This window comes from Felis catus, chromosome F1, assembly GCF_018350175.1.
Source record: "Felis catus isolate Fca126 chromosome F1, F.catus_Fca126_mat1.0, whole genome shotgun sequence".
Taxonomy (NCBI): domain Eukaryota; kingdom Metazoa; phylum Chordata; class Mammalia; order Carnivora; family Felidae; genus Felis; species Felis catus.
The window spans coordinates 21,539,574-21,566,669 of NC_058384.1; the positions used below are offsets into that span (position 1 = coordinate 21,539,574).

The 27,096-nt window shown below is 36.4% G+C and overlaps 1 protein-coding gene across 5 annotated transcripts in view; it reads right to left on the minus strand.

Annotated features, from left to right (window-relative positions):
• Positions 1 to 27,096, minus strand: part of PLA2G4A (phospholipase A2 group IVA) — a 159,657-nt gene that overhangs the window by 103,787 nt on the left and 28,774 nt on the right. For 3 of the 5 annotated variants that reach the window (XM_006942736.4, XM_019821715.3, XM_019821716.2), the window contains exons 2-3: positions 23,631 to 23,733; positions 10,621 to 10,702 (exon numbers count right to left, since the gene is read on the minus strand). In XM_006942736.4, the coding sequence (XP_006942798.1) occupies positions 10,621 to 10,702; positions 23,631 to 23,663 (115 nt within the window). In that variant the 5' untranslated portion in view covers positions 23,664 to 23,733. Of the gene's footprint in view, positions 1 to 10,620; positions 10,703 to 10,823; positions 11,377 to 23,630; positions 23,734 to 27,096 lie in introns of those variants that run through there. The other 2 variants (XM_019821718.3, XM_006942737.3) reach the window with 2 other exon arrangements.

Consider the following 27,096-nt stretch of genomic DNA (forward strand, 5'->3'; position numbering starts at 1 on the left):
CATTTCTTCCCAGTGCATTTGCATTTAACCTTTAAAGTTCTAAACGCAGTAATAATAATAATAATAAACCTTTGAATCTCATCTGGCCACCCTTAATACCTCCAAGGAATCGGGTAGAGTGTCAAGGGACTTGTTTATAGATAGCAGTCCCTGCTTCTTCCAGAACAGGCTCAAAATTGGAATGGTCATGGCTATAGATGCTAAAGGGCAGTCCCTGAAAACTGCTGGAAATACAGAAGCTAGAAAAGTTAGTGAAGAATCCAGTATAGTTTAGTAAAATAGAACTTTGGTAGTGATTCTGGATACATTGGACAGAGAAGAGAAAAGCCCTTGCAACAACAGCAGCATTGTCTACGTTCTCAAATAATCACAGAATACCTTATCTTTATTTGAAATTACAAAGCAGTTTTAGGGACGTCTGGGTGACTCAGTCGGTTAAGTGGCCAGCTGACTCTTGATTTCGGCTCAGGTCATGATCTCATGGTTCCCAAGTTCGAGTTCGAGCCCCACACTGGGCTCTGGGCTCCCAGTGTGGAGCCTGCTTTGTATCCCGTCTTCCTCTCTCTGCCCCTCCCCAACTTGGATGTGTGCATGCGCACATGCTCTCACTCTTTCAAAAATAAATAAATGTTAAAAACAATTTGAAATTACAAAGCAGATAGAGTCTCCAATGTGAACTCTCCTTATTTTTTCATTTTCCTTTTTCTCACAGCCTCAGATCTACAAAAGCATTTCCCAGGGCACGTGTGTCCCTTTGTAAAGGGACATGAAACGGTCAAAATGTATCATCAGCCAAGTGGATGTCAGGAAGAAAGCCCAATAGCATCTCTGCACAACTGATTGGGTGCAGTTTGAACTAACAATTGACTTAGTACATTAGTGAAGTGGTCTACCATCTGGCATATAGTAAAAATAACTTACTGTAAAGAATGTTGATATTCACAAGAAAACAGAGAGAGATAAATGCAAAACAACCCAAAGCAAGCTAAAGGCCAATCTACAACGGAACTGAAATTTTCGTTGTTACCTACATTGCCTTTTTACTTAAATCTCTATGATAACTTCTTGGAAGGAAACAAAAATACCTTTGTTATCAGTATCTATGTTTGGAATATTTTTTAAAGATTTAGAACTTAGAATGTTTCTTGGCATCTGTTTAGGTAGGAGAGAAAGAGTAATTCTCCAGAAATTCTTATATATTATTATAAAACACACTAATTTATTTATATTATTAATGTTAGTTCTATGGGTTTAGTTGTATGTGTGCATTCTACCCTATACAAGAATAATTCTTATTTTTCATTAAAATAGGAACTCTCAGCCTTGACACTCTTGGTATTTTGGGTCCGATAATTCTTTGCTCTGAGATGCTGTCCCTGGCCTCTACACACCACATGCCAGAAGGGATCCCCCAATTGTGACAACTAAAAATCTCTCTAGATATTGCCCAAAGTGCCCTGTGCAGCAAAACTGACCCCCAGTTTAGGGTCAGTATACTCAAACAAGGCATTATCCTTGCTACCTGACATTTATTCACTAGCCTAAACCATTAAAAAATAGCCAGATTCCTTAAATAATAGACATACCATGCCCGTAGACATACCATGCCAGCCCGATGTTTAAGATCTTTTATGATTTTTTTTTCTAAACTGAAGTATCAAAAGTATTTAATAATAACAAAATTCTACTGAAGTTATAAAATCCGTCTCCATTCTACCTGTGAAGTCTTCTGGGAAGTTTATTGCCAGCACTTTTCAAAATCAGTAACATTGTACAGCCTAAACACACAATTACTGAGTGCATATCTTCTTGGGTTGGTTTTCCAGACTTACACCTGTTTCATCTTATCATCTAGGCCGTACGAAGCTCAGAGGCAAAGCTACCGTACAAGTAAACATCAGAGGGAGAGAGATTTAAGTTCTAGCCATAAAACCTAACAGCTGTGTGATTTGGGAACATTTACTTAACGTCTTTTTAAAAAATTGTGTATCTGTAAAATTAAAATAAAAACAGCATATATCTTCTAGGGTTACTAAAACGAATAAATGCAGTATGTTAAGTTCCATGAACTCCACTGAATAGTTTTGCTTATTTATTTAACACATATTGTGTATACTATACATCAAGCCCTTTTCTAAATGCTTCATAATCTTATTTAATTCTTGTAAAAAAAAAAAAACCTATGAGGAAGGTATAATTGTTACCTCCATGTAACCACTGAGGAAATTGAGGCTGAGGAAAGCTAAGTAACTTACCCAAAATCATGGAGTTAATAAATAGAAGGGAGATTTGAATTCAAGCAAGCCAGTTCCAGAGTCCTTGCTCCAATCTCTAAGCCATGCTTCCTCTCTGGTATGAAATAGGCACTGAATAAAGTTATCTACCACACGTATTATGTTTATTTTTTTTGTACTTCTCAAGATAGCAGATGCTCAACATTTATCGATGAGGACATTAATAATGGAGCCTTGCTTGGGGCGCCTGGGTGGCTCAGTCAAAGCATCTTACTTTTTCATGATCTCATGGCTCATGGGTTTGAGCCCTACGTCAGGCTCTGTGCTGACAGCTCAGAGCCCGGAGCCTGCTTCAGATTCTGTGTCTCCCTCTCTGCCGCTCCCCAATTTTCTCACTCTCTCTCTCTCTCAAAAATAAATAAAAATTAAAAAAAAGAATAATGGAGGCGTGCTGGAAAAAACACTGGGTTCTATTTCTTTTAACATTTGTTCTCCAAAGTTAAAATTTCCAAGCTATTATTTCATTTTGCGACTGCAGATTTGGATTCACCTTGTATATTAACTGAAAATAAATTTGTCTAGAATTTTATCTAAAATATTTCATAAAAAATATATTGATGCATCATGGGGAGTAAGAACGGAAAAGTACTTATGAGGAGTCAGTGAAATTTACAAAACTCCCAGACTATCCCTTGGCTGAGTTTAACTTAACTTCAATCTCTATGTCATAGAATTTTTATTTTTAAGAAATATTTTAAAATATTAAAATATGCTAAAATAGCATACATGATAAATGTTTTCACATACATGCTCAAACTTTTAGAGCAGAATTCTTCTCTTTGACATAAAAAGTTTAAGAGCATACTTTTCTGAGGAAACTTAAGAAACATTTAACTATTTTTTAAATTTTACTCCGTGAGATATTAATCACACATTTTCAATACAGAAGTGGTGATGTATGATTTTTGGCAAAGAGAATTTACTTAGCATAAGAAAAGAAGCCTGCATATCACTCAGTTTTTAAAAAGTTTTTAGAATGAAGATTTCCCTTCATTAAACATTAACATGCTGAAATATTTAACATGTAGAACATTAACATGTTGAAGTATTTTTGTGAAAAATATGAAAGTATTTTAAGACAAAGAAGTTCAAGTATAAGACATATGTGATAAAAAACTAAATTAAGGAGGTTCTATCACTGATAGTCTTGAAAAAAAGGAGAGAACATGTGGATTATGTCCCTATTAGTACTGGTGACGTACTCTTCATTTTGATAGGAATCTGCTTTCCTTATCTCACAAAAGCATTGCTACCAAATATACAACTGGAAGATGCTGTTAATCTTATTGGATAAATGTGGTGAAAATCTACCCAAGGATCAACTGATATTATCAAAATATATAGAACAGTATTTACAGTACTCATCAGACCTAAACACAAATATATACATACGAGTCACACACGCACAGAGATCTAATGACATTTAAATAGAGAAAAAAACGACTAACTGTCCTCCTAAAACCATTTGACCGTTTAATAAACTACATGAGTTAAATGAATGAAGAACAGTAGTTCTTTCCTAACACAACCTATTTCTCAACTTTGTAGAAAATACAAGATAAGAGATGAGAGATAGGCATGTTCTGGAACACTTTATTCATCTTGAAATTATCTTCCATAAAGAGGCCACTGGGAAATTGTTTCGTTATACACAGAATTTTTTAAATCTTGGGTGGATACTCAAAAACATTCCAAAAATATTAGTAAACCGAAACTCATTCATCATAACTTAAGGGCTAAAGCCTACGGAAATGTTTGATTCCATAAAAAATACACATATTTGGCCAATAGCAGTTCCATTTATTTATATACATATATATTTGAAACCCCATACTTAATCCAAGAAAAGGTTTATTATATTAATCCAAAGGTGTTATAAAATATATGTACCTTGAAATCCAGGAAAATTCTAGATAGCTATGGATAGAAATAACAGATATTTATAATCTACAAAAAAATGGAGTATAAAATTATTTTTAAACTTCTCTCTTTAGTGAGGTAAAAAGAAGGCACTACCCAAGAAGAAAGGTATAATTACACATATTTACAAATATCATTTGTCTATTCCTTCATCCAAAATTCTGAGATCTTACTACTACTTTGCCAGTCTCGAGGCTAAACACCTATTTTCTAAAACACAAGATACAGGCCACAGTTTTATAAACACATGGTTAGACGCCTATGTGACAAGTGTTAAACAGAAGTCTGGACAGCTGGCAGAGGTGCACAGGAGTGAACTGTGCCCAAGTGCATCAGAGAAGACAACGGAAGTGCCATTCTACCATTTATTTCTTCTAAGCTGAAAAAAAGAAGGATCCGTTAATCTGCTCAACCCAGAAACTCACAATGGAAATTTGTCTCCAAGGTGAAAAACTGAAAAATTATCCCAGTGCATGGACAACCCCAAAAGAATATTCTTTAGCTCACACAAAGATTATATTTAAGAAATAAATGTCTTCTTGGGGCACCTGGGTGGCTCAGTTGGTTGTGTGTCTGACTTGGGCTCCGGTCATGATCTCACGGGGTTCATGAGTTTGAGCCCTGCATCGAGCTTGCTGCTGTCAGTGCAGAGCCCGCTTTGGATCCTCTGTCCCCCTTTCCTTCTGCCCCTTCCCTGCTTGCACTCTCTCTCTCACAAATAAATAAATCTTAAAAAAGAAAGAAAGAAAGAGAGAGAGAAAGACAGAAAGACAGAAAGAAAGAAAGAAAGAAAGAAAGAAAGAAAGAAAGAAAGAAAGAAAGAAAGAAGTGTCTTCTTATGTTGGTATCTGAAATAATTTTAACAATAATAGATAATATCATTGAGGTCTTACTATGTGTCAGGCATATGAGTACTTCACATTAGTTAATGCATTGAATTCTCATAACATCTCTATGGTGAAAAAAGAAGACAGAGGAAACTTGCCCAACAACATGGGATGAGAGAGTAGTGTTTTGCCTCTGGAGACCATACTCTTTCATAAATATATTTGGCCTGTTTCCTAGGGATTTGATCACTGTGATATTCATGAAGGTCTACCAGAGATATTATACTTTTATAGTAATTTCTACATTGCTCTTGCTGCTGAAGGTTCTCAAAAAAATTAAATAGATAACGTTCCTCTACGTACGCACCCAACACTCTGCCTCTCAGGCTAACACTTACAAATAGGAAGGCTGAGTTCTAGGCTCCTTTCCCAGGGAATTATTAACACTATGCATTGCAGGTCATGTCCTTTGAAGAGGCTAAATCCTCTGGATGGTCCTAGAGGTGAGGGCATTGAGCTGCTGCTGGGGAGAACAAGACTGGAGGAAAGAGGGAAACCTTTCCCAGACTTACTGAATCAGAATCCACACTTTCAACAAGAACCGTGGGTGACTCACTTGGACATTAATGTTTGAAAAGCACTACTTGGGGAGATTAGGTCAGCCTTGGACCTGCAAATGGCACAGCTGTTTAAAAATCAGGAACTTGATTTAGATCTTGCTGTGAGTTTATCTACAATAAAACATCATTTACCCACAGATACAGACTTTATGCAAATAAAAGCTTGAGTTCTTAAGAAAACCCAAAAAGAGTACCTTAAGATAGAAGCAATACAATCTTATTAAAATTGGTTTCAACATAATGAGCTCATAGTTCTCCCAAATATATTTATTTTTTTCTTAAAGTTTAAAGGTTGGAATTAAGCTCTGTGTTCTCCTGAATACTTAAGGAAAGTAGATCTATCTGCAATCCTACAACCGTCTTTGGAAACCCTAACGTTGGTGACGCTCATTCTGTAAAGAGAAAGAGTTGGGTGTCTGTTGAGACCAGACAAGAATCATTAGTATATTTGCATAATTAGGATATTAAAAATATCTAATACTGGTATAGTATTTTATTGTTTCAAAAACACTATCATATCCATTTTCTGACTTCATCTTAGGGACTGAAACATGACTCTATCCAGTTGTGAAGTCTGAGACTAGCCTCCATTATCACATTTGATCTGTGTTTTCCCCAACATGAAAAGGAGCAGAAACTCAGGGAGGTAGCTAAAACATTTGTGCCAGCCATTTCATTTGGTTTTAAAATCAGGTTTGTGGCCAGGGCTGTGTGTTTCACTTCACACATGCACAAAGAAAACTCTATTACCGACTGAAATTTTATCGTCACTGTAGTCATTCTGCAAATGTGTAACCTCTGTTAGAAGAGGAAAGGAACAATAAAAAACACAGAATTTAATATATACCCATCCAACACATGCACCTGCTGCAGTGTTGACATACTCATGACTACACGTTATATTTAATATACCATAAAGCCTTGGACTGTGAGTAACTTGTTCTGTGAGTGTTCCACAGGATGAGCAAACATAAGTACATTTTAACTTGGTAAAGAGCTATGTCTTGCAATACGAGGAATACGTGATGCCGAACGTCACATGATCACAACGGAACCAATGGTTCTTGAAATTCGCTTTGATATACAAGTGCTTTGGATTACAAGCATGTTTCCAGAATGAATTATGCTTGCATATATGCAAGCTTACATATATATATGCTTACATATATATATGTACATATATATATATACATACATACATATATAAATATGCTTACATATATGTATGTACTGCATATATATAATATATATATTATACATATATATAATACTATAGCTTTAAAAGTGAGAGTTATATTAATATTGCCAAAATTAAGGCAAACTACTTATTTTAAAACTAAGACTATGGTGAGTCAGTTGCAATTATGAACTTCAAACAACCTCTTCATATGATGTGAGAATAAGAATGCACGGAAGGTTGGGCACTGGGATACAGGCATAAGTGATACATTTTCGCATGCTGAGATTAGCAACCAGGTCCGGGAAGGGGCTGTCCTGCTCTTGGCTGGCCCAGGCCCTTAGGTAAAAACAACGAAATGAGTGAGATGTTATGATTAAAATGTCAACTCTGACCCCTCAAAAGACAGCTCATGGGGTGCTGCTAATTTTATTATGATGTTTTGACAACATTACATGATATTTTTAAATGGAGATAATTAGAAAAAGATGATTTATCAAGGGACAAAATAAAAAATAGATACAATCTTAGTATTATCTCAAAAAAAAAAAAAAAGAAAGAAAAGAAAAGGGCAAATATAGGCATTTTACCAGGAATCAACCATTTGATTTTTTTGTGGCACCCTTGAGAAAGCCCCCACATACTCAGGCAAAACCAAAAAACCCAGTAGTAATCTGTCATTCTTCTTTATCAACATGTAAAATTTTATGGAAATTTGCCTTCTCAAATAAACGCAGACAATATCAACCACAGAAGAGGGTGTAGGTTTCTGCTATCATAGTCTTCACAGATCTTAGGGCATTTTTTGTAGTTTTATCTTTGTCTATATTGAGAGAGATTCTATATACAAAGAATCCAAATTCAGTTTACTTGGTAATTTGTATTGATCAAGCTCACCACGCAATATCATCAAAACTCCTCTTAGGAAAGTGACAGCTAATGCCAATACCTTTTCTCACTGTAATAATCTCCTACAACTTCTCAGAAATAAAGTGCTTGGCGATGTATTGCAACCCTTCACTTTTTTATGCTAACCTTCTCACTGAATTTGTTTCTCTAAGACTTTCTCTTGTTCTTCCTTCTTATCTCTTCCTGACTTTCTATAAACTCATTAAGGTGATATAAAGGGTTAGTAACAATTGCCCCTCCTCCAAGAAATTATGTAACAACTCAAATGAAACAAAATCAAAATACAAATGCTGAATAAAAAGTTCACCAGAATGTCATGACACTGTCCTTTCCCCTATAGTGATTAATCTCCAGTGGCTATTCCTTCCATGGGTCCTTCATTTTCAAAAGGAAGCTTCTAGAGACCAAGGGTCTAAACTGTGTTGTGTACACTGTGAGGATCCAAAATGAACCTGTTCCCTGTTTCATGAGTTAATATCTCATGTTTATATATAAGTATTATTATTAATGTCAACTCACATAGGTTTAAAATGACACCTGCTACACCACTATGTCTCCTGGCTTAATCCTAATAAATAACGATAGCCCAAATACCTGTGCCTCTGGGGGAAGTAGCTAGGAAATCAGATCCATACCAGCTGAAGGTGACTCACAGAGTATATATAGAGTTTGAACTGCTGTGTGGGCTCGTCTTAACCACAGTAACACCTGTTGTACCTGAATGACAGAGTTCAGCGCTATAAGAAAGCATTGTTGCTGCTTTGTATAAGACATAACTATATTTTTTAAAAGTCAAATTAGGTTAGTAACTTGCATGCCTGGCAAGTTACTGACCTAGGCTTCAAGGGAATTAAGGAGAGCTTATCTAACAATCGACCTCTTGAATTTTAAAGCCTGTGCCTTTTCTCAAGGTCATGGGGCATATACCAGTTTTTAAAAAGGGTTTCTGACGTGGCTCTTTTTTCCAGGGAACTCTCATTTAGATGATGAAAATGCAGAGAATTTTAAAAAGCAAAACAAGAATAACTTCAGAAGAACATTGACCAAGGGGTGGTTAAATGGGTTGGATTGAAGTATAAGATACAATTTAGAGTATAAATCCCTGGTCCAGATGAGAGTGAAATAAATTATCCTTGTACTCTCATCTCTCATGAAAACTACTGCTCATCTAAAACTTTTGCCATTAGATTCTACATTGTTTCCCATTTTACTTCTGACTTTTTAAAAAAATATTTTTTAAAAAGGTTTATTTATTTGAGAGAGATAGAGACAGCGTGAGTGGGGGCGTGGCAGAGAGCATGAGAGGGAGACAGAATCCCAAGTAAGCAGTGCAGAGCCCGATGCAGGGGCTTGAACTCACAAAACTGTGAGATCATGACCTGAGCTGAAACCAAGAGTCGAACACTCAACTGACTGAGCCATGCAGGTGTCCTGTCCACTTCCTGGACACCTCTTTTCATTTGCTGAAGGCTTGGGCACTGAGCTCACTTTTTTTCCCCATAGTATTTAACTTTTCTCTACTGGCCCATTTTCAGCATGATTTCAAGCAGCTAATTTTTATTCTTGCATCCGTTATCATATTTTTTATTCTTAAAAATATAAAGTATACCCCACATTTGCTTCCAATATATTTAACACAATATGGCCAGGACAGACATTTTAAAAAATGTTTTTAAGTTTATTTATTTATCTTGAGAGAGACAGAGACAACACGTGAGCAGGGAAGGAGCAGAGAGAAAGGGAGAGAGAGAGAATCCCAAGCAGGCTTCACGTTGTCAGTGCAGAGCCCAATGCAGGGCTTGAACTCATGAAACTGTGAGATCATGACCTGAGCTGAAAATAAGAGTTGGACGCTTAACCCTCTGAGCCACCCAGGCGTCCCCAGAACAAACATTTTTTAGAATAAAAATTCAATTTGTGATTTATGACAAAAATGCCATCAAATTTTTCCCATTGTATTTCTGATGAAATCTCAACCTCAGCCTTTGTTATATTAGTGTTGGTCCCCCTTCCCCTTTGCTGTCTATTCTCTAACAACACCGGATCTCTTCTAGTTCCTCATAAGCACTCTGTTCTCTCGCTTTCAAAAACTCTACTTGCTCAGCCTGGGACTTCTCACTCTCCTCGCCAAGATTTTCTTCCTCAACATCACTGGGCAAGGCAGCCTTCCCTGCCTGCTTCCCAGCTTGACAAACTATAATCTCCATTCTTTCTCCAAATCCCGTTCTCAGAGGTAAATCGCCTGTTCCCATATTTTAGCAATCATCTAAAACTTTACCAAATTCATCATCATAATCCTTATCCATCTTTCTTTGTATTTCTACCCCCATAACCCCCAGCCTTTTGAGTGGTGAGATGAACTCGGAAAATGGCTTTTTCCAAGCATGGGGAAAGGATACCGCCAGCAAGTTCATTCAACATTATCCTCAGGCTGCGGTTCACGTTGTTGGAAGCTGTGCTACACCAGTTTCTTTAGCTATTTTCACACATAATAAACACATTTACGGGCATAAGAACTAGAGAAACTGCATTTTTTTAATCCTATAGGCACAATGCCTCAGGGGCAGCTTGTTCAAAGTCTTCACTCAGCACTCTTTTCAAAATAGAATTAAATAGAATTTATTTTAATTCCAAAAATCTGGATGTCATCATAAGACATTTTTTCTGACTCCAAGTACTCTCAATTAATGTAAAGTCAAGACAAAACACTATTCCAACAGAAAGCAGAGCATCAGAGCACTGTTGGAAATGTTATCATTCAAAGATCTAGACAAAGATAACCACATCTGAAAGAGAGGGAGCCCCTGGCTTGTCAGAGGGCTGGAGCAACTAGGTTATGCATTTTCAACAGAAAAGCAAATAAGGACACTTACGCATGTCACCGAAGGCCCCCTTTGTCACTTTGGTGGCACGTAACACCACTACTGTGAACTTGTGGGAATACTGGTGCTCCACCTGGAAACAAATAATAGTAAATTAAAAATTAGCTTCCAAGATAGGATCCAAGCAAACTATACTCGTTGTTTCCTTGAGACTGGTTAAAAACAGTCACGGTGAAGGGAAGTAACATTCATACCAGAAACATCCTTTGATCCCAGGGCTGCTCCTTATTCGATTCTCTCTCTCCTCTCTCCCACCACAGAATTATTGAGAAGTTTAGATCATGCTTTAAAAAATGTCACTACGACTTGACTGCTGGAACTTTTCTGCTGTCAGGTTTACCAAGCTTGAGGGAAAATGTAAATCAGGACTGCAAGCCTTCTAGGAAGACAATCAGGCTTTGTACTGAATGATGAGGAAGCCCTGGCTTAGAGAGGCAAAGTCAGAGCAAGATGTTTGCATTATTCAGATTTGTTTGCTTTTATTGTTACTGTTCAATGAAAGTTTTCTTTGGCAAGACATTTCCAGAGCGGTTTTAAAAATCTTTTGGATCCAATGCAATGACCGGAAAACTACTTATGTTAATTTTAATGCATTTGTTTTAAACCATATGTAACGATGTTAAAATTTTCTATTAGCCCAATAGCTTGTATGCACATAATAAATAATAACTGGTTGAAGATTATTAAATACTTCACCTAACTTGAAAGTAGTCACTAAACAACTCTATCAACCAAAACAGAGTAAGGAAGCAGGAATTCACTAAGTTCTCTGAGCAACTAGAAAGATTACAAAATCTTTATCTGAAGCTCAAGCACGTTTCATCTTTTTTTTTTAAATTTTTTTTCAACGTTTATTTATTTTTGGGACAGAGAGAGACAGAGCATGAACGGGGGAGGGGCAGAGAGAGAGGGAGACACAGAATCGGAAACAGGCTCCAGGCTCTGAGCCATCAGCCCAGAGCCCGACGCGGGGCTCGAACTCCCGGACCTCAAGATCGTGACCTGGCTGAAGTCGGACGCTTAACCGACTGCGCCACCCAGGCGCCCCATGCACATTTCATCTTAGAAGAAGCACACACTTATAAGCTACTCCTATCTTTCCTGACTTTAAACAGACTTGCTTAACACTTTAAAAAGTCCATAATTGATTTTAAAAAGGTAAGATACTGGCAATACTGAAAAATGAGTAATGACAGTCTAAAATCGAGGAGGTAGAAAAAACTATAAAACAGATTCATATATAGGACCAGCAGTAGTGAGATATAGAACCAAAAGTTATATAACATTCAACAAGTTTCTGAAGATATCAATCTCTCAATAGAATAATTTATGTTCAGATTTGTAATGTAGCATCAGGAAGAGGTGAAGTCCTGAATGATGAGCATGCTTTATTTAAAAAGGCAGAGAAGCATATAAAATCTTTCAAGATAATTCTTACTCAAGTTTATTATTGAAGAGAAATATCTTCTATAGCCAGAGGTGCCTGAGTAGTCAAAGTTTTATTCTGTATAAATGAAATTATCAATTATAAATTAAATGAATGCTTGTAAAAAAAAAAAGTGTGTTGCCCTATACAACTGAAAATAACACACACTGACCCTACCAAAAAAAAAAAAAAAAAAAAAAAACTTCACTGTATTAGTTGGAGACTTCAATACCCCTCTATCAGAAATAGAACCATCAGGCAGCAAATTAGTAAGGACACGTTGGAACTCAACAGCACCATCAGTCAACTAGATATAATTGACATTATGGGCTACTTCATCCAACACCAGAATACACATTCGTAAGCTCATGTTGAAAATCATACGATACGTACTCTCAGACGACAATTGAATTAAACTGGTAATCAAAACTGAATGACATCTGGAAAATCACAAAATACTTGGAGATTAAATAACTCACTTTTAAATAACACATATGCCAAAGAAGAAGTCTCAAGAGAGATTTTTAAATATTTGGAACTAAATGAAAATGAAACTACAACTTATCAAAATTTGGGGGATGCAGCAAAAGTAGTGCTTAGAGGGAAATGAAATAATATGTATTTTGACATACATATTATTTCATATATACATATATTTCAAGTTTTATTTCATGATATGCATATATGAAAAAAGAAAGATCTAAAATGAATCACCTAAGTGTCTACTAGAAAAAGAAAAGCAAAAATTAAGTCCAAAGTAAGCAGAAGAAACAGTAAAAATTCGAGCAGGAATGAATAAAATTGAAAATGGAAAATCAACAAAGAAAATCATTGATACTAAAAGTTGGTTCTTTGAAAAGAGTAACAAAACTGATAAGCCAGGCTACATAAGAAAAAAAAAGAGAGCACAAATTATAAATATCATAAATGAATGAGGGAAGTTCACTCCAGATTCTATGGACATTAAAAAGATAATAAAGGAATACTATGAACAACTCCAAGCCCACAATTTAATAACCTAGATGAAATGGACCAGTTCCTTGAAAGACATAATCTACCAAAACTCACGCAAATGGAAACAGACAAGCTGAATAGGCCTATATATATAAATAAATTGAATCAATACCTAACCTTCCAAAACAGAAAGCACCAGGCCCAGATGGATTCACTGGTAATTCTACTAAACACTTAAGGAAGAAATTACACCAATACTCTCCAGTCTCTTCCAGAAGACAGAAGCAGAAGATACAGTGCCTAACTCATTTCATGAAGCCAGCATTACCCTGATAACAAACCTGACAGAGACATTACAAGGAAAAAATATAAACCCACTACCGACCAGTATCTATCATAAACATAGATGAAAAAGTTCTCAACAAATTATTAGCAAATAGAATCCAATAATATATACAAGGAAATATAACCACAAGCAAGTGGGATTTACCGTAGGTATGCAAGGCTGGTTTAGCATTCAAAAACCAAATAATGTAGTCCATTACATAAACAGGCGAAACAAGAAAAATAACATGATCATATCAACAGCGCAAAGAAATCATTTGACAAAATTCAACACCTATTTAGGATAAAAACTCTCAGCAATCAAAGAATAGATGGGAACTTTCTCAACCTGACAAAGAACATAGGTTTTATTTATATTTATATATAACTAAAGTGAGATTCTGAGAGGTTAAATAATTTCCCAGTATCTCATAGATAGGAAAAGTTAAACTTGAATTAGACTCCATTCTTGCTGTCCCCAATGTCTTCACTCTTTGTACATTCCTTCACTTACACAGAGAATAATACCAAATACCCACACCTTTAGTGAAAAAGGCTGTTTTCATTTATTAAAGTGGTACAGTTATCATCTAGTCTGTCTGGTATACCTGTAGTTGATCTGATGTTCCTCTAGTAACTGAGTTATTTCCTGTATCATTCAGCTGTTTTAATCTGCTTTTATTTCCATTAGCCTCAATTCTGTCTTAACTATAATGAATGAAATACTTGCAACCATTCATAGGAAATAGGGGACAAATCAACCATTTCTTGGTTCTTATAAGTTAATTTCAGAAACGCGATAAATCTTCAGATCACCTGTAAGTTATTTTCAAAACATGAGTGTCAAAATCATGCCCATCTCCTTATAAGAGCTGTAAAGGTTATAATATCTGTAAAGTAAATACAAATTCTTTGAGAAAAATGTTTAGTTTTAATCAAATCCAAATACCTTTTGATAATTCTTTGAAACATCCCGGGGCCAATATCAGTTATAATTTCAAACTAGTATGGACTAGACTAGCTTCCGACTTGGATAGGAGACTTTTGGTTATGTCTCAGGGGTGGTGCCAGAGGAAATGATATTATTGAATCCACAACCAGTGTTCCCTGGAGGAAACTGATGACTCAGCACAATGCTAGTTGGTAGTTGGCAAAAAGAGATGCCATATTTCAATTGAGATGTCAAATATAAGCTCAATACACTGACTCAGCCACCAAGATTAAGCTTTGCCTTCAGGTCTTGGATTACCTTACTTTGAGTGTCTTTTTCATCCCTAATCTTTTCCATCGTGAAAATCATGACCCTTTTTCGTCTCACAATTTCCCGGTCATTGTGAAAATAGCTACTGTATTAAATTCATTCTGGAGAATTATATTAACAACTGTAACTAAAATGGGCATTGGAAACAAGAACCAGTTTGTGAAAAGTCGATTTGATGATTGTTCTAATCTGTTGAAAGTTCTACTGTTATAAAGAACCGAAGAAATAATCATAAAACAAATCATGGAAGAGAAGGTACATTCTGCATGCAAATAGTTTTCTTTCTCTACTTAACTGTCATTGCTTAACTTTAAGTTAAACTAAAACCAAAGACTGTTGGTATGATAAAGACTGCGGAATCTCATTACTGAACCCAGAGATTGTCATCACCACAATCAGCAACAGGCAATTTCAAACAGATCTCAGAAATGTTTTTAAAAGAATTGCTGCATTGATGTCATCTAAGAGTTAGGATAGTGTTTTAGATAAGGTACCTATTTTTGGTTTCACTTCCTGGTGTGGAGTTTCATTCTGATGTATTTGAGAGGCACAGGCATTGTGTTACTACTACTCTCTCACATTTTTTAAGAGTGACCAGTTTAACTATTTACAACCTACAATTCTATCTAAACTCTCAGAATTCTCAGTCATGGATTGCTATGTGCACAAATTATCCTAATGCCCCAAACACCCAATTTGTCAACAGAATTTGTTAGTTCTAGCGGAGTTAGATTTTTCTTCATTAAAAGAAAATCATAATCAGAAATCTGATTTGAGCTTTTTCTCCCTCATCAACAAGAAACTTTCCACTTACACAATATGTATGTATATATCAAATACAGTAATAACATATTATACCATAATAAATATGCATATATATGTTTAAAAATTGAAGTATGATATAGGGTTCGTTTTCACTGATGTTAGAAGATTTTAAGTCCTATTTAATTGGGATTACTGAGACTGTTCTAGCAGAAAACCAGTCTAAAAAAAATTTGATGGTGACAGCTTACATCTAAAATACTTAATGCCACATTCACCATAAATTTATAGTGACTATAACGTCTTCAAAATACCTAAAATGGATCAGTCACCCGAATCTTTAGCACCTGAATTTTAATTGAGATATAGATTCTGGTCCAATAGCTAATTAAGTAGCTACAGTACCACACACACACACAATTTTTTTAACATCGGCTTTTTTCTTACTTCAATACCCCTGAAGAAACGCACACTGTTTTTGGAGTAATGATGGCTGAGCTAAGGCCCATGAGGTAGAGAGGTACACCTTCATTCTCCTGGAGGGGCTCTTTATTTTATTTTTTTTTTATCTTTTTAAAAGTGTATTTATTTTGAGAGAGAGAGAGAGTGTGAGCAGAGAAGTGACAGAGAGAGGGGGAAAGAAAGGATCCCAAGCAGGCTCCACACTGTCAGTGCACAGTCCAACGCAGGGCTCCAGCTCACAAACCGTGAGATCATGACCTGAGCTGAAACAGAGTGGGACGCTTAACTGACTGAGCCACCCAGGTGCCCCTCCTTCTCCTGGAGAGGCTCTTTAGAACACATGAAGCACCATCTGCTTGAAAACTTGAAAAGGTTTCCCCATTCTTAAAGATGTTTTGGGTGGCAGAAATACTTATTTGGTTTAAAATTACTGATCTAGGTAATACGTCGTGTTCATTCAAATCTAAGGTGTCTTTGCGTGGATGATCTTCAGATGTGTACACGAAGTCTAGTAGATCCAAACATTTGAAAGTGTAGATATATTTACAGATGCCATTTGGGGTAATTTTATTTTTATTTTATTTTTAGGGACTTTATTTTATTATCTTTATTTTAAGGGACTTCTTAACCTTCTCTTGGTCTTACTGTGTCTTTGTCATTAAGCAGTAAAAGATTCATAACTAAACAATATAAACCTAAGTCAAAAGGGTATTTACAATAAATTGCCTTAGATTTTCTCAGTTTTTCCTGCCTTGGTTTCCTCATCTGTAAAATGGCAATTATTTCACCAATGACATGGGATTTGTCAAGGGTCCCCTGAAACAAATCCAGACTCCAACATTAGAATTTCACATAGAGCAATATCGAATGTCAAGTTGAAGGGATAACTTAGCCATCTGCAAAACTCTGTCAAGATCAGACTTTCTCTCTCTTCTGGAGATTATGCAGAAGCACTACCAATTTCAAGTAATGGGGAACTCCACTTGTGATAATGGCAGATTAAACAATCCGGATTACCACTTCCCACAGAAAATAACTGAAAACTGGATAAGGTTTTACAAAGCGGGTAAAGGTTTTCCTAAAAGTAACTGTGACTGATGTTGGGGTATTCAGATTAAACATTACTTCTGGGTGTGTGTGTGTGTTAGGGTGTTTCCAAATTACATTATCATTTGAATCAGGGGACTCAGAAAAGTAGATTGCTTTCTCCCAGGGTGGGTTGGCATCAACCAATCTGTTGGGGGCCTGAACAAAACAAAAAGAGGAATATGCCTCTTTTCTCCGAGTTTCACTGCTTGAGCTGAAACCCCTCATTTCATCTTCTCCTGACCTTAGACTGCTATTTATACCATTAGCCCCCTGAGTTCTCCAGCCTCCAGAACTGGACCGAATTAAACCCCCATCTTTCCTGGGTCTCCAGTTTGCAGATGGCAGAATGGGTGACTTCACGGCCTCCATAACCACACGACACAATTCCTCAAAATAAATCTCCATATCAAGATCTATCTGCTATGGTCTGAATATTTGTGTCCCCCAAAATTCATTTGTTGAAATCTTAACCCCTCAAAGATTAGGAGATGGGAGCTTTGGGAGGTACAAGGAACTCTCATGAATGGATTAGCGTCTTTATGAAAGAGAATCTAGACAGATTCCTTGCCTCTTCTACCTTATGAGGACAGAGTGGCTACAAACCAGGAAGAGGGTCCTCACCAAATGCAGCCATGCTGGCTCCTCAATCTTGGACTTTGCAGCCGCCAGAACTCTGAGCAATAAATTTCTTTTGTTTACAAGCTAAATCCAGACTCTACATCCTATCGATTCTGTTTCTCTGGAGAACACTGACTAATACAGTAACAAAGAACTAACAATATAGAAAGGCCTTAACTACCAGGAGGGAGACCAAAAGTCAAAGAGCACAGCAAACCAGAGAGGTAAGCATGGTTTTGCCACAGGGGCATTTGCTGATCCAGAGAGGAGGAGGCTGAGACTAAGCTGGGCACTGACGAAGGATGAGTACCCTAGTAAACCACCCACCCCCCTGTTTTAAGTTGAAACTGCCAGAGACTGCACCATAAGGAATGACTGATATCAGGGAAAGATTAGAAGCTTATCGCTACCCATCCTTTTTTCACTTTTCTAGAACTTGGTAGTGCTCACATACACAAAATATGCTATTTGCCATAAAAACTATTAGTTTTGCCCAGTGCTAGGCTTTTACAATAGGAATTTTGCCACCTTTATATTTTTGATTTCTCAGTAGCAGTATCTTACCTTCTGAGGTCCCTTGGCTGGAAATGCCTGTCTTTACTGTGTCTAGAGAATACTTTGTACACATATCAACTTACTATTTATAAAAGCCCTGTGAGGCAGACACAGCAGGTACCATTCATACTGTTTTCCACACGAAGCGGCTAAAACTCAGTTGAGGTGCTCATGAGCACGTAACTAAAGACAGGAACCAGCAGTAGAATACTAGTTCTTTGACAACTTACCCAGCCCCCCCCCCCCCCAATGTTACCATAATAATCGAGAATAATAGCTTTCCACTTTCTTGGTAAAATTTCCAGTCATCCCACAATAATGTTTTTCAAAGCTCCCTGCATTTAGCAGGCAGTCAGTCATGCTAGCATACCCACGTGGTTGACTGTCTCTCATGGGAGGACAACCTTAGGTTCTGTGGAAGTGGGACAGTGGCCCCCCATTGCTAATAGGTGGTGGGAAGAACTGTGGATTCTTTTTCATTCCAGGAAATGACTCATTTTCAGAGTAAAAAGCTGGAAATTTTTATAAATCTTTTATACTTGATCTATTCTTGTAAAATTGGTCTCCTTGGTCCAAAAGAATTTTAATAAATCCTGGAGACACAAACATCCTTCAGGTTGGAAGGAATCTCACAACTGTAAACATACGGAAACTGAATTCTGCCATAGGTTTATCACTCCATTTTCTACCAAGTTCTTAAAAGCCAGCACTATGGGAAGCAAGAAAACTTGCTGGCTGTCAATTGCTGCATCAGCCCACGGGATTCTCCAACGTGTCACTGCATCACAGGGGTGGTGAAAATAAGGCCAATCTTCTGTGCCTTGAGGCAGCCAAAACTGTGTTAGCCTGTCTGACAACACTCATTACAAGTTAGCTGACTTAATTTTCCCCATCTTTCCTTTTTACTAAAATTGTTCTGTGTTGAGTATACCCACTTACATATTTTGAAAAGTATCTCGAAAACTAGAGCAGGGAATTTTGTCACTGAAACAATTTACACAGACACACACACATACACACGCAGTCTTTTTCATACATACACAGAAAGAACAAGAAGAAAGAACAAAATTATAAAGCACTTGGGATCCTCTTCCTGTAAAGGGGATATAAGTTGGAATAGTAATTAAGTGTCCCACTCTGAAGCTGGGAAAGGTCATGAAAACTGTGATACAGGTATGTGGTTTGCATGCTTCATCATAGGAAATGCCACATAGGTAATGACTATGGCCTAAGTATTTAGCTACTGTTAAAATGAGGGAAAGGATGACAGCAATGAGTTTTAAAATATCTAGATGCAGTTTTATTTTTAAATATACTCTGCCATGTTAAAAGAAGAAACTAGGTGTGCCTGCATGGCTCAGTTTGGTTAATAATCTGACTTCAGCTCAGGTCATGATTTCAGAGATCTTGAGTTCGAGCCCCGCATCAAGTTCTGAGCTGACAGGGCAGAGCCTGCTTTGGATTCTCTGTCTCCCACTCTCTCTGCCCCTGCCCACCCCCACTCTCTCCCTCTCCCTCCCTCTCTCTCAAAAAATAAATAAACATTTTAAAAAAGAAGAAGAAACTAACTGGGTCAGTTCACAGGTCATCTGACAAGAGACAGGTGAGGACTGTATGACGCTCAGTAATAAAGCCTGGTCAGATTAGGTAGAAGAGTGAAGGTCATTTGAAATAACAATGGTCTCTGAAATGTAGTACACTCCGACCATACTGAACTTCTTTCATTTCCTTAAATGAACTTTCTCATCGCCACACTACCTCATATTTGTTTTTTCCAATCCAGAAAAGTAATTTTCTCCCTCTTCACTTAACTTCTACTAAACTTTCAGGTCTGTGTCACTCCCTCTAGGAATTTCAGAAGGATTCCAATTATTAGTTATTCCCAGAGTTATTAGTTTTATTAGTTTTTTATTTTTATTTTTAGTTATTGTCATTGTCTCTTATCAGAGCCCTTTCTATTTTTTTTTAATTTTTTTTTTTAACATTTATTTATTTTTGAGACAGAGAGAGAGCATGAACAGGGGAGGGGCAGAGAGAGAGGGAGACACAGAATCTGAAACAGGCTCCAGGCTCTGAGCTGTCAGCACAGAGCCCGACCCGGGGCTCGACCTCCTGGACCGCGAGATCATGACCTGAGCCGAAGTCAGCCGCTTAACCGACTGAGCCACCCAGGCGCCCCTCAGAGCCCTTTCTAAATATTATGGTTAGCGCGTAAATAAATGTTTGGCGTAAGCTCAGTTCAGGGACTCTGTTTGATTCACTTTTGCATCCCCAGTGCCTACTGACAACTGACAGGGAGTGGTACACAATGGGCATTCAATAAATAATAAGTGCTCAGAAAAAAAAAAAACTGCAATAGATTTAGAGGTAGAATGAATTGAAAATCCAAATGTTAGGATTCATAATTATTGTTGGTTTTTGTCTCAAGCTCAAGGTTATAGACTTTAACCTTATCTTCCTTCTTCGTTTTCAGTCTCTAGTGCCAAATTTCATGTTTAAGTTGAAGAGTGAACACTTTGGTTAAATTCTCTGAAAGTGATAAAAATTACCCACCACTCTTGAAATGGTAAGGTGAGAAACATTAATCTGTGCATAAGATATAAAAACTCAATTAGTATGAAAAATAACAAAAGGAACCTACCTTCATTGTTGAAATGCATCTATAGAAAATCAGAATTGGGAAAGTAGGAGACTGTTTCAGAAAAAAAGATCATCTCATTTTATGATTTTATTTTATTTTCATGAGTCTTTGAATCAATCATCTCATTTTAAACACTGATTGTATGCCTTTTACAAACACCACACTTTAAATATAAGGAAAAATATAAATTGCAAGTAAAAAAGATGCACACACTAATCAAAGAAACCAGAGGGTTCAAATTAATAAAAGACAAAGTAAAATTTAGAACAAGTTATTATTAGAGATAAAAAAAGGACCTAATGATAAAACATCAATTAGACAGAAATATATACATTCAGAAGATATATGAACTAATAACATATCTTCATAATTCATAAAGCAAAAGTTTTAAAATGGAATATACTGTTGTATATGGAACATTGATAAAGAAATTCAGTAAGTTCACTGGATCTACAAAAATTGATTCCATTTTGATATAAATGCAACAACTACTTGGAAGATACTCTTTACCCACAGGGGATACATTCCAAGCAACCCCACATCCCCATCCCACCCTCCACCTCCCACTCCAGCCATGGATGCCTGAAACCATGGATAGTACAAACTCTCTATATACTGTTTTTTTCTTAAACATATGTCTGTATGATAAAGTTTGTTTATAGATTAGATGCAGTAAGAGATTAACAATAACCAATAATAAAATGGAACAAAATAACAATAAACCATAATAAAAGTTATGTGAATGTGCTCTCTCTCTCAAAATGTCTTGTATTGGACTCACCCTCCCGTGATCTTGTGAGATGATAAAATGCCTACGTGATGAGATGAAGTGAGGTGAATGACACAGGCTTTGTGACACAGTGTTAGGCTATTACTGACCTTTCGACAATATATCCGGAGGATCATCTATTTCTGTATAAAAGCTGACCACAGGTCACTGAAACCGCAGGCAAGTGGGGATACTATAAAAGGTTTTTTACTGAAAAATACAATACACTCCAGAGAGACTTAAAGATAATCTAAATAACATTCATCTGGATTAGATTCATGGGTTATTAATGGGTTGGAAGACTCAACAATGTTATCATGTCATCCCTCCCTTCATTGGTCTATAGAATCATTACAGTGCCATTAAAAATTCCAGCAGTTTTGTGTGTGTGTGTGCGCGCGCGCGCGCACGTGTGTGTAAACTGACAAACTGATTGCAAAATTTATGCGGAAATGCAGAAGACTGATAATAGCCACGGCAATCTTAAAGAAGAAAAGTTGGAGGATTTACACTATCATACAGAAGATAAATTTCAAAGCTACAGAAATTCAGATGGACATATAACTGGTATTATATAACGAAGACTAATAGACCAATAGAACAGAATAGAAATCAAGCCACACACATATGGCTGCTTGATTTACAGTAGAGGCACTGCTACCATTCAGTAAGGGGATGATGGTTATCAGGAGACTAGATAGTCTGTAGTATATTCAGATATGAAAATTGAAACGTGAAAGTGTGGAAATTGAAATGTGAAGTGTGAAAGTGTGGAATTCTGCTGCTCACAACAACATGAATGAATCTCACAGATATAACGTTGAATGCAGGTATCTATATGAAGGTCAAAAACAGGCAAAACTTATCTGTGGTAATAGAAGTCAAACATTGGTTACCTTTGTGGGGTTTATTGACTGGAAAGGACATGAACAACTCTTCTGGGTTACCTCTAATGCTGTGTATTTTTACCTGGATGATGGTGGAATATATAGGTTATATATTCATGAGTGAATATGTAGGTTAATATCCATCAAGCTGAACAGTTAAGATTTATGCACTTTATTTATGTCACCCCTCAATTGAAAAAAAAAGACTCCAACAGGAAGAACAGCTTGCAAAGAAAACTAAGAAGGAACCTATTGCAAGAAAATAGGAAACAGAACCAGGGAAATCGGAAACAGAACCACAGAAAATTGAGAAGAGTTTTAGAAAAAGTATGACCAGTACGGGTGGGGGAGTACTGAAGAGTCCATTGAATTCAGAGCCAAAAGAGGCCCTCGATGGATTTGTGTGTGTGTGTGTGTGTGTGTGTGTGTGTGTGTGTGTGTGAAGTGGGAAATCTGAGTCTAGTTTTTAATGATTCAGGTTGTGAATGGAGGAGAAGAAAGCACTAGAAAACAACTGTAATATGTTAATCATGGCTACCCAGGCAGGGAAAGAGAGAGAGGATGGTAGCTAGAGAAGGATGTAGAGTAAGAGAACAGTGCTTCATTTTAAGTAATAACAAGGCTGTGGATTATTCCTTAAAATCCATAAAAACTATTTTTAGTCCATATAAACCTAACCTAACTGGATCTCAAGCGTTGAATTCAGCAAAACAATTGCTCCTTTGTTTCTCTGATCAGAAGAGAAGGTAAGTACTTCCAACTGAGTTTGGAAAATACATACTAAAATTTGAAATGACTCAACTCTTTCCTGATAATTAACCACTCATACAAGAGTTGGTTTAACTATACCTACCTAAGGGAAAGTATAGAATGCATTACCCTGGCAGAGCATACCAGAATGTAGCCGTCAATTCAATAATTCTTTTTTCTTCTCTCCACCAATTCATGTGAAGTGTTGAACTTACACAGACTGATAGCTGCTAAGTGGTAACTACATTTTTTTATTGTTCCATGAAAGTTCTGTACTGTTACACATGTTTTGGTATTTTTTCCCCCTCCAAGTACCTCTTACAGTGAAAAAAAATGAGTTACTTTTATTATGTGTTATAGGAGTTTGTAGTTTATATGAGTTTCATGAAAAGTCCAGGTGTTGCCATAGAGCTTTACTTTATTAGCCAACAGAAGCAATACTCGTGCACAGAAATATATCTGCCTCCCTCCCAGAAAGGATTTATAAACAGTAAATGACTTACTATAATGTGCTGATAAGGATCTATAAATGACATTTTGGTTTCAATTACAGAAAATCTCTTCACACTTCAAAGGTCTTCTCTGGTACTCTAGCTTCTTTAAAACCTACAAAAATAAATAATCATTATTGTTAAGCTTCCTCTTGGATGCAATTCTAAGATTTATATGATGATGAATATGAACCTTAGGAAGTAAAAGTCCACCCAAGGGGACCAGATAGAGTTCCCATTTGTTTATATGACTGAGCATACACACACAACTTAGGGAAAGGATGAACATATTTTGATAGTACTGTTTAATTTCCATATTTATTTGTTCAAATGTATCCTGTCAGTAATTATTAGGAAAGTCCAGAATTTTTTTTTTGCATTTGCCAAGTATTTTATGAGAAATTCATTGAACTTACGAAAAATTAAAATAATTTTTGTAGTGTTTATAACTAAAAAGCCACATCCCATTGTTTGTTTTCTCAATTGGGCCAGTGTTACACAAAATCATGCTAAAAAAGGAACATTTTTTACCTTAGTTATTTGTTAAGAGCTTTAAAAACATTCATGTTGGGGTGCCTGGGTGGCTCAGTTGGTTAAGCCTCCAAGTCTTGATTTCAGCTCAGGTCACGATTTCCTGGTTTGTGAGTTCAAGTCCCAGGTCAGGCTCTGTGATGACAGTGCAGACCCTGCTTGGGGTTCTATCTCCCTCTCTTTCTGCCCCTCCCTCATGCACATGTGCATTCTCTCTCTCTCTCTCAAAAATAAATAAACATTAAAAAATTATAAATATATATTAAATATATAACACATATATGTTATTAATTTATATTATATATGTATATGTATATGTATATATTAATGTATAATATGTAACATATGTTATTCATATATAATATTAATATATGTTTATACATATATAACATATATATTAAATATATAACATATATATATTTCACCTTGAATTTCAACTTCAGTGCTGACATTTTTAAAAAAAGTATTCATTCTAAAATACCAGTTTAATTTGGAAGCAGTTGAATAAAAAATATTTCAGTGAAAAAATGCTTTCTATACTTTGCTTTCTTCTCCTACAATTACTCCATATTATTTAAAATCAAATAAACTATTCAATGAACATCTGTTCTTCCATCATAGATTTTTCTTCCCTTGAGACTATAAAACAATATATATTTATATCTTAGCATTCTATATGTCACATCTAATTTGGAACAGCTTTTCAAATACCTTTGTTATTTATGATTAATATGTACATTCTAAAATATGTTTTAATTTCAGAATAACATTTAAAAATTTTAAAGTGTTTCTTTTCTTTTTAAACATCACAGTTAAAAAATTATAAAAAATAGCTCATGCTCAATTGTATGAACATGAACTATGGAAGCAAATAAAGAATAAAGTGTAATCACGATTTTATTTTGATGTGTATCCTTCCAGACTATCTGATGCATAATCATATATTTAGAGTACAAGGGAAAGAAAGGATTTTAAATTTTCATACAGATGGGATCTCATCAAGTGCCCTTGAGTTCTTAAACTCACTTCCTTCATCATTTCTTAAGCAAAAAGAATAGCACTTATTTATTCATTCATTTATTTATTTTTATTAAAAAAATTTTTTTTCAACGTTTTTTATTTATTTTTGGGACAGAGAGAGACAGAGCATGAACGGGGGAGGGGCAGAGAGAGAGGGAGACACAGAATCAGAAACAGGCTCCAGGCTCCGAGCCATCAGCCCAGAGCCTGACGCGGGGCTCAAACTCACGGACCGCGAGATCGTGACCTGGCTGAAGTCGGACGCTTAACCGACTGCGCCACTCAGGCGCTCCCATTTATTTATTTTTAAAGGCTTTATTTTTTCAGGGTAGTTTTAAATTCATAACATAATAGAAATGAAGGTACAGAAATTTCCCCATAAACTCCCTGTCCCCACACATACACAGTGCCCAATACCAATATCTCCTACCACAGTGGGACGACGGTTACAACTGATAATCCTACACTGACACATCATCATCACCCAGAGACCACATCATGACCAGAGCCAAAGTTGGAAGCTTAACCGATTGAGCCACCCAAGTGTCCCTGATCTTATAATACATTTTCCTGATAAAAATGTAGCCAGCATTTTAAACCAAGATGAAGGCAAACCATCATTCTGATTTTATAAACTACTATAAACTTAATCTTGCATTATCTTATTTTAAACCAAATACAATTTTTTTTATAATATTACCCAATCACTAATTGCCTTAGCTGTCTGTTATTTTGGTTGGATCTACTCGCCTTGTCAGTAACTTTCAGATCTTTACTACAGTATCATCTTCCCTGTAAAGCTTTCCCTGACTATATTATTTACTTATTTTTGAGACAGAGAGGGTGCGAGCGAGGGGCAGAGAGAGACAGAGATAGACAGAGAAACAGAGAGACAGAGAGACAGAGAGAGAAGCAGGGCTCACCCAAAGCAGGGCTCATGAACTGTGAGATCATGACCTGAGCCTGAGTCAGATACTTAGCTGACTGAGCCACCTAGGCACCCCCTGACCGTATTATTTTAAATGGTGGAAACCTTTCTTTTTTTGCCATATAACATGGATTATCTAGTTTTTTGTCTATTTCCCCTCTCACTTAATTAGGATACAAACTCCATGGAGGCAGATCTTTTATGTATTTTATTTTGTAATACTCCCAGCCCCTACGTAGGTCCATATGGCCAATTAATATATATTTGTTGAGTGAACAAATGGATGGATATATTTATATAAGAGAAACAACTTTCAAGACCAGTTATACAAAAACACTGTAGCCAAGTAAAAGTTCATTTTTTTTAATCCACAAATTGCATATTCCTCATCTCTATCTTCTGCATCATTTCACTCTCTTAATCCATACTAGGATAAGTTTCTCTTTTCCTGCTTATTATTTCCCCTAATTATCCTCACATTACAAACATCATACAAACATAATTATTTATTTACCACCATACGGTACTGTGCCTCTGATTAGGCTCTAAGTATTCTTACAACTACATTTCGTGTTAAAGGAACAACAGCATAAGAAGATACAGGCAGCACTCTACTAGGATGACCTGGTATTTATATCTGAATTTGTTATATAGGAAATATGTATATGTATCAGATGGTACGATCCTAACTAGCCCTTCCCACTGTCAGGATTCTCTGAGCTATTTCTAGGACACGTTATTTAAAATGATCATCAGTGACTTAATGGCTACTGCTTTCACGCCAATCAAATTCAAGATAGCCTACATCAGGTCCCAAGTCAGAATACAGCTCATACTCTAGAGCTGCTGGTGGAACATATTCTTACGGATGATAGAGCATGGAAATTGCCTGCACTTTTCTTAGTCTAACAATCTATGTTTCCCTGATATCATTACCCCTTAGAAGTGAAGCAATTTCTTAATGGCAATTCTTTTTTCAAGCACATTGATCAGCCACCT